General features: G+C 45.5%; 1 protein-coding gene and 1 long non-coding RNA gene across 6 annotated transcripts in view; one reads left to right on the forward strand and one right to left on the reverse strand.

Annotated features, from left to right (window-relative positions):
* The window catches only part of LOC143264967 (uncharacterized), a 54550-nt gene that overhangs the window by 32663 nt on the left and 9261 nt on the right, over nt 1–12626 (forward strand). The window lies entirely within an intron of this gene.
* LOC100881964 (ubiquitin carboxyl-terminal hydrolase 48) overlaps nt 1–12626 on the reverse strand; it is a 43458-nt gene that overhangs the window by 16557 nt on the left and 14275 nt on the right. For all 4 annotated transcript variants that reach the window (XM_003702830.3, XM_012283978.2, XM_076534263.1 and 1 more), the window contains 5 exons: nt 12114–12221; nt 10277–10383; nt 3679–3809; nt 3277–3396; nt 1268–1393 (listed from right to left, as the gene is read on the reverse strand). In XM_003702830.3, the coding sequence (XP_003702878.1) occupies nt 1268–1393; nt 3277–3396; nt 3679–3809; nt 10277–10383; nt 12114–12221 (592 nt within the window). The remainder of the gene's footprint in view (nt 1–1267; nt 1394–3276; nt 3397–3678; nt 3810–10276; nt 10384–12113; nt 12222–12626) is intronic.

Consider the following 12626-nt stretch of genomic DNA (forward strand, 5'->3'; position numbering starts at 1 on the left):
TCACTGTCCGCTAACAAACGTATCGTTTTCATAATAATTAAGAAATACCTACCATCTTCGACTCAAAAGTCTATCTTTTAAACCGACACTCTAGCCGATTATTCTACGGTGTATTTTAGTAGACAATAATTTCTGGACAAGTGTTATCGCATCGTTAACAAGTAGAATAAAGAAACATCGAGATGAATCGATTTATTTGCAAAGTTTTCCACGGAATTTGTACGGCAAGTCGGGATTAGGATGTTTGAAATCCGGACGCTAATGCGCTAATCTACCGTTCTAGCCGAGAAAAAGTAAGTCCACAATGAAAAAGCTGAAATTGATCGTAGTCTGTCCGTGGCGAATGTAGCTGACTAAGCCACTAGTTATGCCCGGTTCTACACGGTTTGCCTAGCACTACCTATTTATCCAACTTGTCGAACACGCCCTGCTTCCTACCTCTCTTTCTCCATCGCTTCTTTCCAATTACACGTTAAGGTAGATTTACCTTAATCTTTAAAAATCTGACTAAGATCGATGGTGTAACGATTAGTTTCAACAGCGATAACTGATTCCGGATAATAAAATGTAAGATAAATTCGCGATAATTTGTTAACCGGTCGGTATCGCCGTGCGTTTTATCGGAACGCGTTCGATCGCCTCGCGTTGAAACCCTACGCGTCGTATCGTCGATCGCCGCGCGATATAACGCGTATCAATCAAGTCCTCTACGAAGGGAGCTCCATTTATATTGTCAATTCCGAGAATTCCCCGCTCCTACAGCTCCATCCGTGGCGATATAGCGAGAGTGTGGCGCATTTTATTGCTCGAAATCCATCATACGAAGTTCAGGAAGATTCGACGAGGCTCGAGTAGATGGGACAAATAACAATGGCCGTAAATTGAATGAAGGAAGCAGTTGGTCGCGTTTCGGCTTCCTCTCTGGTCTTCTTGCCAGCGAAACGCGGCCTTCCTGAACCTCTTGAACAATCCTGAGGGCTCTTGTTCGAATGCTTTCGCGCAAGGAATGCGATGCCGCGAATAACACGACGAAATGGACTATGGTGTGTCTTATTAACGAGAGCACCGTACCCGTTAACCGAACCAATTGCCGTTAATTGCGATCGAATTTCATGGATAAAGGAAACCGATCCGGGCAAAACATGTGACAAGGCTGCGATGCTTGCTCGTTCGGCTTCTTTCCGCGTATCGAAGTTAACGAGCCACGCGCGAGATTTTCATACACGTACTAGCGCTCGATCGATCGATTCACAACGTGACGACTTACCTTCAATGTGAGGAGAGCACCGGGGAATATACCAAGGGCGGCAAGACTTTGACTGTGATCGGTAAGTTCGTGTTCGCCCAGCATCAGATGCTGATCGTACGGACCAGCACCGCAAATCTGCATCATCTGAATGAAAAAATAGAAAATACAATGGGTCATAATTCTTGACAGGGTTACGATGCATTTATCTTGCTTGGGATTTTCGAATCGTAACGTTTGCGCATTAAAATATCCAATTTATCGAGGGAGTTACGAATTCCCGGAAGGCAGAAAATTCCAAGCACCGTATTCTCCCTTCTCCAGGCATTGAACTCGAAGACGTACCGCGAACAAGGATAAGAAACCGAAGGAAAGGACCTCGTCTCGAACTCGGGAATCGCGGAGCATGCGTACACTCTCGGTAATTGCTTAATTTGTGGAAGCCGCCGTCGAGAACGGTTCCTCGTGCACGGGACCAGCTTTCTTCCCCGTTCCCGGTGTAAATGTGCACCTCCCGTTTCTGTTTTACGAGCGAGTAACCGGCAACGAAGAAGGAAGATGCGCACACACGGAACACTCCGTTTAACCTAACCCAGACTCTGCCACTCGCCAGCGTAGGTAGATTCGGGTACTCCTTCGGTTAAAAACTAGCGCTCGTGTCATTTTCCCTGAACAAGCATGGTGTATTCAACTTTTCAGAAGCTCCAACTTTCTTCGCGACGAACAAAAGAAACGTTCGAAGAGAAAAAAAGGAACAGAACCTGGTGACACCACTTGGAATGTGATAGAAAGTAATATTTACAAGCGTCAATCGGCGTTACGATGATTACGTAAAACCGACGCTCACGGGCTATTGTCCCGATTTGCTTGCTTGCTCGCGACTTGTCCGCATTCGACCATGAAATTCGCAATATTTTTGCAACCCGACAAAAAGTGACGAACTGTGATTTTTATGAAACTTTGCTACACGAACAGCGGTACCCTTCAATCGAAACACTTTCGAACCTTCTAATCTCTGTCTGTTTAAACTTCTCGGTTAAAGGAACAACGATCCATCGATCCTTCGTTATTGGAAAAACGTCGGAGAACCGTTCTCGAACTGGCACGAGATGCGCCGGTTTAAATTTAAGAGTTTTACTACTGTCGGCTGCCTATTATTGCGGTGAAGCTACGGCAATTTCGTGTTCTGTCCTTTTTTTGCGTCGCTTCTTCCGGGTTGCGAACAGCGACGAACAAAAATTCATCGTTCCGTCGTTTCGTTCGTATTATACAATCAGATATGTACAAATTCTAATTCTCCGTACTGTCCCGAAATTCTGTAAACGTCGAATTTAGCACGGAATCCTAGCGTAAAAGCGAACGAAATCAAAGTCCTATGATTACAGTTCACACTCTCCCAGCAAAACCAATACGATAATACCTTCAATTTTCCTGCGAACCATAGCACGACTAAATTACACGAAAACTTTCGACAAAAAGAAGGAGAAAAAAAAGGTAAAAAATAAAAGGAGAGAAGAGCAAACGTTATGAAAGGGCCAGAAGAGTAGAGCGAAGTGGAAGTGGAGAAGTCGGAGGCCTGTTATTAGCGCGAGGTTTATGCTCTTTCGAGTTTTTGCCGGTGGCCCCGAAGAGAAAACGAGAAGGCAGAAAAGAGATGGCCACAACCTCTCGCAATATAAATACGTTTAATAGTTTAAGCACACCGGCAAGCCTGGGTCATATGCTAACCAGCCATAACTACGGCTTTACTACTTTCGTCCATCGAGAACGAAGCTAAACCCTCGTGTCCGATTTTAGATGACCAACCTTTTCTCCACGCTACCAACGACCCAGCCACCGTCGTAAAACGGTCCTGCGTAATTTCTTTCAATTATCCTGTGATCACTGTCATTGTCAGCAACTACGATCGATCCAGAAACGCGTTAAAAACAAGAGCGAAGAGTTTCTTTGACGCTTCGCGGTCTTACATAGTTCACGATCATTTTCATTCCAAGGATCGTTTACGGTGAAAGTCTACAGTGGACACTCACCCTAAGTTTTAGATCCTTCAGCGTGATCTCGGAAGAAACTTTCAGTTCATGGGATCCCTTCAGGTTCCTCCTGGTTCTCGATGGCCTCGCATTTTCAATTTTCGGTCTCTTCGCAGCTACCTGTATTAGCATAACGATCTAGCTTTAAAAGTTACTCAAATTTGTGACAAGAGTTTCAGACTCTGTTACAACGATAAAAGCAGGTGGCATAGGGAACAGCCCGTGAAAACGTAATGACGATTATTATAGGGAAACGAACGGAATGGGACCAATCTCCTTATCGACCGACATCAATCTAAACCGGAGGACCGGTTTCTGAACACCCGATGACTCAACATGTTGGTCCATTAATGAAAATCATCGTCGTTCGGTCTAAACATTGGGTAATTCATTGATTCTCACCTCGGGTTCGTTCTCAGTCTTCGAGTCTTCTGTTTCCTCCACACATTTTATGTAAATTGTCGCTCTGTCGTACTTTAAGCTCTCCAGACGTTCCTGTTCCACCCTCGCGAGCATACATGCTGCGCAGAGATCTGAAAAAAATTGAAAGAGTTTTATAACTTCTTTTTAAAGTGTAAGGAAATTTTCAAGTTCGTCGCTTAATGAATCGCGAAAGCAAGCACTCGAGAGGTTCTAAGCAGAAAAGGGTTAAACACCGTGGTGGGCAATTTGAAGATTCCTTTAACACCCTTCCGAAAAGCAACCCTTAATATTCGTACGGGTGAGATTACATCGACAGCGCTTCGGGCGTCGAAGCTGGAAAGTCAGAGCGAAACGTTAAGGGTAAGAGTGTGGCAAGAGGGTGCAGGGTGGGCATTTTGACGACGACGCCGTGCTCTCGTTGCTGGCTCTTATCCCGTGTATAATAGATTGCTTACGGCCGGCGAGATTAATACAGTAATTAATAATATACGGTGACCAGAGGCGGCGTAAGAAGCGGCCATTGTTGCTGGCCGGACAGCGCAAAAACCAGGCCCGGAGAACAGCTCCTATCCGAGCGGCTTTCAGGAGCGTTACGTCATGTTCAGACAGTTTTCCGCTAAAGGGAGCCGCTAACCCCGTAGGAACGCTGTGACCCCGAATGAATTCGAATGTCCACCACCGGTATCCCCTTCCATCCTGATCTGACGGCCCTAATTACCGAAACTACAACCTAGTATCGCCTTGTTCCACAGGAACATCGCGCAAGAACACCGTTTTGCCTGCAGCTGATTTACTTGCTCTCTAACCTGGCTACGAACTCATCAATTTCAACTTCTGCGAGAACGGTGACGGATTTTGATGCTTACGAACGATTAAATCTATGTCCGAGATTAAACGACGATAATAATTGGAGAAATTTGTAAAATAGATAACCATTCGCAGGAACGAGGAGGGGATAGTTACACGGAATGAATTCAAATGTCCACCCTTGGAGCAGCAATTACAGAACGGTGCATGAGGGCATACGATAGGATCGTTCGCTATCGAGTTTAATCGGAAATACGAGGAACGTGGGTTAATCAGGGACGCGTAGGGTTGACTGAGAATCGTCGCAACCACCCTTGCACCCCTTTTCAAAGTCTTTTAACCCTCTCGTTGCGCCGGTGTAAATCACCCTTTTCGTATCAATCGATTCCTTTAACCGGGACTTGTCTGTCTCCGTAATCCCTTGCATTACGTAATATCCAGTCACTCTCCTGTCACGCGGAAATTTCAGTTTCGAAGATTTACGAAACGTAAAACAAAAGGAAGCGACGGTTAAATAGAATATCGTTCGCGAAGCGAAGAAACTGCGAGCGGAGAAGATTCGAGCAGCGTCTCTCGCAAACAGCAAAGTGGGTTTTATTGGCTAATAATACACAATAGGCTCTACCAGTTGAGCCAATAGAGCCGAACAGTGGTTCGGATTTTCTCGCGTATTTCCCTAAAGTGCCATCCGAGGGCAGTCAAACCATAAACGGTCGTCGAAAGGGGACAAAAACTTGGACAAGATCGACTGGAGAAGTTTCCTTGCCTCGGTGAGCTCCGGTTCCTTTGGATTTTATCGCGTGCATGGAAACGGCCCGTATCGAAATCCCCGATGGGACAACGAATCGAACTTTTCTTAGACTTCCAGACACGATTTTCCCCGTGTAATTTCCTCCGTCTCCGCGCGAAATCTACTCGCGAATAACTCCTTTCTTCTTTTGAAAAAAGAATCACGCGTATGGTGGTTGTTAGAGTAAAGTTAGGCGTTCGATCAACATCGAAACGACGTTAAGAGTAGGAGAGACTCCGCGATACGATATTAAAAGATCTGGACGACTTTCATTCATAACTTCGAATTCATCCCGTGAATGAAAGATTGATGTGTCTCGACCCCTCGATCGCGAACAGTCACCCTCGAATATGCCTCGAATTCTTTCGCGTTTAAGGTTGTGGCCAGAATACAGAGCAAATTAAATACTTTTAACGCAAAGAATAACTGAGATTAAGTACCAAAATCACGAACGTACAGATCATCAAAGTGTTAATAGCCTAGGAATTTTAGTGTAAAACAAGGAGGTAAAAAGCTGACGCATCGAGAGGCAGAAAGGAACGGTGTTTCGAGCGACAACGGGAACAGAGAAGGAAATTAGCGAATTCAAGGAACGCGGTTTCGCGTTTTAGACGGCTCTAACGATGCCCGCCGAAGAAGGAGAAGATCGTCACCGTAACGATTTCGCTAACGAACGTCTTCGAGCGCCACAACAAAGTCGAAATATAATCCTCTTACAGTAGAGGAGTTGGAAGCTGGCTGCGAGCGTAATCGGGGCTTATAAGCGGGCATTACACGCGGCTTTCCGGATCCGCAAGCGGGACCGCGCGTTTCAAGGAAATCGAAAGGTAACCTCCCTCTAATGGATTCTCGATCGACCAGTTAATTAAACGACGCTCGCAGTTTCTAGTTTCTTCGACTCGTCGTTTCTTAAATACCTTCGGCCCGAAGAGGATCGGTTGTTAAAAATCGATTAAAAATAACATCGTAAAAACAAAGATAGGCGTATCACGATTTCACTAGGTTCTCCCAGGAGAGAAGACAAAACCTGGACAACGATTCGAATCCAGCGATCTGAACGATTAGGCTTATGGATTAACGAAGGCTCTGTGCTGTCAGTGTCGTAGGACACCCCCGTGGCTGACACCGTTGTCAGAAGTAGAGGGAGAAAGGCTCTAAGTGAGCTTTATCCTCGTTTTATCTTGTTTTCCAACCACCCCTCGATTCTCGTCTACCAAACGAGGAGAGCAGAGGACGAGCATCGGTCATCTAGGCGCTCCATTTAATCCTGTTGGAAAAGAACCCCCCGCTGCGTGGAGACAAGTGGGGGATATCCTGCAGGATAAGAGGAGGACCAAGATGAAGGTTGAGCCAGAAACCCGACGGGATGTCGCTAATTCGACCCTACGAAACTTGACCTGCTCACGACTTTTCTAGTCCACTTCCACTTTAATTTACGACATTATTTTCTGCGCTACGCCAACTGATGAATCCTTTTAATCGTCCGTGGTTAATACTATCATCTATCTGCGGATGCGTTACGCTGTAATATTCCAGAGAATAGGGGTACAGAAACTCGGATATCGATTTAACAATTTGACAGGTGATCAGATCGTAGAAAAAGTGGCTAGATCTCGAAAGTTTTTGAAACGGAAGCGACAAATCTCCTCGTATAACCCGTTCTCCGCGATCGAAGATAAAGTCGAGCAAAGGGAAATCCATTTTCCGAAACGTCTACCGATTCGAGGGAACAAGTCGTAAAGTCGTGTTCATTGGTCGGCGAATGCATATATTAAGACGTGTCCGGCGCACTTGTCGCAGTGGAGGGGAAGGTTAACAAATGTCCCTCGTGAAGCGTTTGACCCCTGGTAAGTTGAACCAACCCCCTTCCCCTCTGGTTGACTAAATCTCGAGTCTGGAAAGGCGGACAACCCCTCGAGGCTCAGCATTTATGGAAGGACCGGTGCAGCAGAGTCGACCGCATAGCCACCGTAGGAAACTAATCAGCAAATTCGTGTTCTAAATCTAAATCGCCGTCCGAATATTAATTCGAGACCTCTCCGTCTCTGTTCCAAAAGGACGATCCCTTTTCTATGCTGCGAGCAAACCGGTACGACCCCATCCTTTCCAATCTCTATCGTTTCTCTAGGTTTTGCGATACACACATAAGCAACGGTGCTGGAACTATGAACAACCAGTGTGATTTGTGATACCAGTTGACACCTAAGGGATATTTACGACCGTCTTTCAGGGAATCGAAACAGAACACGATAGTGGAATGGCGTTTGCTATGGGAGCGCTTTTAATTGCATTGAAAGTTAATGATTCGCTAAGAAACACGACTGGACGTACGCTGAACTTTGCAAGATCAATATTACGTGGAATTCGAATCGTCGCAATTTCACAATTTTTCCACTTCCTTCTAATTTAGAGTTAAAAAGTATATGGAAACAAAAAAATAGATTTTTTGTGCTAGAACATAGGAATACGTTTTCCCATGTTATCAGAGTAACTCCCTGGCTAATTTTTCAGTCAAAGATCATCCCTCGCGTGTCGTTCGAAAGAGGATTCTCATTCGAGACGAGGAAGCCAGAACAAACAGACAATTTAGCTCGTTTTAAGGACACCCACTGTCCAAGCACCGTGTGCTCGAACAAAAGCGAAGCAAGGGACCTCTAGGTTGGTTAGCAAAAAATCGGGGGTTGCTTTCGGTGACTGATACGGCCCTGACTAACGAGCCTCCGGCCGGACGATCGTTCCACTCTTAAAGCCTCGAAGGGTGCTCCTTTCTCCTTCTCGCAACCAAGTCCTTTCCCCAGTTTCTTTCTTCGTCGTTCGCGAAGGCACATTAGCCACCGTCCAACCTCGTATCAATCACTCGACACAACCCTGGGTCGTGGCTGGCTCGTTCGTCGGCCTTGGTTGACAGAACCGGAGGTGACGCGATTGAATACCACCCTCCGGGCATATAGCCGGCCCACCGGCACGATGACGACGCTGCTCCTGGAAAACCGGGGAAGGAAACGTTTCTCGTGCGACTGCACCCGGTTAATGGCCGACAGCCAGAAGACGATCGGTGGCTAACGAGCCAGCAGTTTCGTACGCTTTGCTTGACCACATAGACACTTGGACCTTGCAATCGATAATCTCGTATCGATCGACTTTTTTTTCGCGAGATCGTTGCCGAACCGTGTGGCGCTTTGAGTTCATCGACAGATTCTGGAGAGGCGAAATAAAAATCCAACGTTACCAAGATTTTCGTTGAAACTCGTACCGAATCGAAGAAGCACGATCAATCGAACATGTAGATCGAATGGCACGAATTTTAAGCCTAAACGACATCTCCATCTGGGCGATCCACGATCCGGCCAGTGGATGTCCCGAGACGGAGACGCCGGCTATTCGATCCGAGCTTTGCAATTCAAATGACCTGGACAACGATCCTCGACGAGGCAGAACCTTGACAAATGTCGTGAAGAAAAAAAAAGCCGCGCCATCCGCGATCGAGAGACGGACAAGACAATGGGATGTTTAGAGGACTCGGGATCTCTCGAACGCGAGACACGCCGGTACATTGAGCGCAACGAAGGAGAACCTGGTGGAACATCGGTCCGCAAGATCCCCCTGGTGCTACCTTCAGGACCCAATTTGCCTGCCAACACGACGACAAGGATCAGTCGTTCGACAAAGTGGTCTTGCGCGTGGCCGATTCACCGGCTACGTAAATCTGATCGGACTTTTCGGGATTTCAATTGATGCCACAAACGCGAGATGGACCAATCGATAAGACGATGTTCCTTCGCATTAATACACCGGCACGAAACTTTCTACTCTTCTTTTATGCACAAATCGATTCCGTAATATAGAATTAATTCGTCTAATGATCGAATACAAATTACCTGCTTCTCTCGAAAAGACTTCTCGCGATTCGTAACGTGGAACGATCGAGGAGGATCAAGGGTGAGAAACTTTTAGAACCCTATTTGGGCCGGTACCACCTACTCGTCTCCCCACGGTTCGCTTTTTCTGTCGGTTAATTTTCAGGATACTTCTTAATTATAATGAGACACTTTGGGCTCTGGCAGAGAAGCGAACCGAGGAGCAGCAACGGAACAAACAAGGGTGGAGTATTTATGTAAATCGACGGCTAATGTCTTCTGGCATTATTCCTCGGGTTAGATTCAGACAGAGGGAGACTGGGAAAGTGCACGGAAACGATGTACACTTTTCAAGCACACTCTCGCGAGAGAATTATATCCTGAAATTCGTCCTTAAATAACAATTCAAGATAAATAACAAAGTATCCAGGAAACGTGTTCTTTACGGACAAAACCAAAGAAAGGCATTTAGCTCAACATCTTTATTATACCGTCACGAACTAACACGGAATCGGGCGAATTAATCGAATGGCGCGAGTAAAAATCCGGTTAAATCGAACAGAGTCGAAACGTAGTACAGGTTCCTATCTCGATTGAGTCACAAATAAATCTTGATCGTATTGAGAGATCCAGTTGAAACGGAGAAAAAGGAAAAATCTCAGCCAACCGTGAGATTGTGTACGCCGATAATTAGATCGAGCACGTAGGTACACAGGAGGAAAAAGAAAGAGATAGACACACGAGGGGAAGCCGATGGTAACGATCCGCCTAGGGACGATCGTTTACATAATGACCCCCCTGAAATCGTACGAAAATTAATTGCCGATAAGATCGAACGGTCCCAGGATGGAATAAAGAGAAAGCCGTTAATTGCGCGATCCGTCTTCGGTTTGCAGTCTACCAGGAAATTGATACGCCTATCATGCCACATGTGCAACGATAACCGTCGCGTTATAATCGTTTCAATTTAACGTCCACGATTCGTTATATCTTCGCTTTTTCTTCGCGATTTACGAATCATGAAAATCCCTTTCGTCGTAACAGCACCGATACGTTTAATTAGTCGACGAGTTGAAATAAGATACTTGCGATTGAAAGGGGTGAGAGCGTGAACTGTACTCACTTGGATGTAGTTGAAAATCGGAATCGACCCTCCTGATGCTGATCGTGTGATCGACGTCGTAAAATTGCGTCAATCTCGACCATTCCTCGGCTGTCACTATGGTGTATCTGCAACGAAACGAAATATTATTTTTATAATTTTACCAGTGATTTTCTTCGAGCATTAAACTTGAAATTTTCATCGATACGTTTCGACGGTAAATATCAAAAAAGAATCAGCGTGTCCATCCACCGGAGAATATCCGACTCTGTTTGTTGTTTGTTTTCGAACGATCCCATTATTTCGCGTTCGACATATTTCCGATGGTCTTGGATCAATTATATTTACTTAACAATCGTCCAGTGATAATGAAACGCACACAGAGGCTTTGGAATAGGATCGAGCAATGGGCGTGTTCGCAAGGTGGAATTCGCGATTTTCCGACAACGGTGTAGAATCCGTGATGGTTTTTGTCCCGTCTCCCTTAATTATACCGCAAATTAGAAATTTCTTGCCGCGCACCGGCTCCAGCTTTTTGCCCTGCAATTGTTCGCCCGATCCTGGCATGGTTCCTGAAGCTCGTGCACCACGCCGGAATCTCGCATCGCTATGATCGATAACGCTTTGAAAAATCTCCGTTGAATACACACGGGAATCGTGAAATTTCTCACTTAATTATCTTCCAAGTAGAACTGTGCTCCTACGCGAAAGAAAAGTACCGTCCTCTTCGTCGAAGCGTATCCGACGATTCGACAGAAAATATTTATTTTATTTTCTTTACTTTAATAATCTACAAAAAGCGACGTGATCTACTAAGATTTCTTCGTCAGCTGTATTTACCGATACCCTTTCAAACTCGATAGTCACGAAATAAATATCTTGAAAGTAGTAGACCGGCGGTCGTTAAATGAATCAATTGGAAATTATCGCGTGGAGGATAATAAAAATTAGCGGAGGATACGGAGCCGCCGATGTGGGCAGAAAATTTATGGAGGCGCGTTTCGAAGCACGAGCCAAACCCGGTCCAGCCCCGTTGATACGGATACGATGATGACTCGACCGATAATTAGTTGCGCGACATTAATTTCGATTCAGCGCAATATGCCGCGCGGTCTCATTTGAATTTTCACGAGGCAAAAACCAAGCGGACGAGCTTGTCGTCTCTCCTCGTGTATTTGCCTAACGCCCGAATAATGGTGGATGCATCGAGAAGAGCTGGAGAAAAAGGGATGGAATTAGAGAAATTCTGGTGACGAGAAAAAAGCTTCGAACGAGACACGACATTCCGGTCTACAGCTATTGAACCTAATCGCTACTTACAGTCCCTCTATTTCGAGGTCATTAATAATATTCGATATTCGCTACATTCAATTTACGATCACAATCGTTTCTTTCCACCCTGGAAAGATTCGTTCGAAAGCTAAGGGTTGCAAAATACGGACTTATTCACTGAAAAACAATAATCAAAGGCTCCGAATCACTGCGAGGAAATGAAAAATTGAAGATCGACGGTAAAAATGACTTTTTAACGGTCTCGACATGGTCGAGGGTGAAGCAGACGAACGACTTAAACCATGGACTATCTTAGGCAGATAGTGGACAATGGTTTAGCATAATGGTCAGAGAGGGTGGATTGCCACGGTGGCCCCGAGGGCGTGCTGGTGACATTTTCGTGTATCCATCACGTCACGCAAGCTCCGAGGACGGGAAAAGGAAGAAAGCATTGCCAGAAGAACACGCGTTTTCTCTTTGTAATACGCTTTCAAAAAAATGATACGTCTCAGGAAGCTAAGAAGGAAACAGATTACACCGAGTGTCCATTTCGTGTGAAACAAAGAGGATAATACAAATTACTTACAGGTCACTGGTGATAGTAGGCGAATACAAGAATCCTTTGTGTGGTTCGCAGAGGAGGACGCTATTCCGGATACCTGCCGGTGGTGTTTTCGAAAATACTTCGGCGTACCTGAAACAAAACGATGGAAACTATTTACTAAGAAATCAAGATATTATTTAACATACAGAAAGATGTCAACATTTTCTAGAATATTCAATACGTCGATACAGATTAAAAATGATTTTTTATGATACACTGTCAGCCAGTTAATCGTTTCGAATAATGCAACCTCGCCCGTGACACGTCTTTCGGGTCGTGGACCAGAAAGACGACGAGGAGGACGCTTCCTTCGGGACATTCCGGGGTGTGGGGATGGAGATGTGTCGAGGGATTGGGGTTGTGCATCATTTTTCAAATACCACGAGGGGGCGGACGGTTTTTGCCGTCTCCCTACCCGTCCACCATTCAGATAATGCTCTTAAAGACAGATATCTCTCGCGAAACGCCAGGTACGCGATCGCACAGAAACTTGAA

Source organism: Megachile rotundata, chromosome 8 (genome assembly GCF_050947335.1).
Source record: "Megachile rotundata isolate GNS110a chromosome 8, iyMegRotu1, whole genome shotgun sequence".
Taxonomy (NCBI): Eukaryota; Metazoa; Arthropoda; class Insecta; order Hymenoptera; family Megachilidae; genus Megachile; species Megachile rotundata.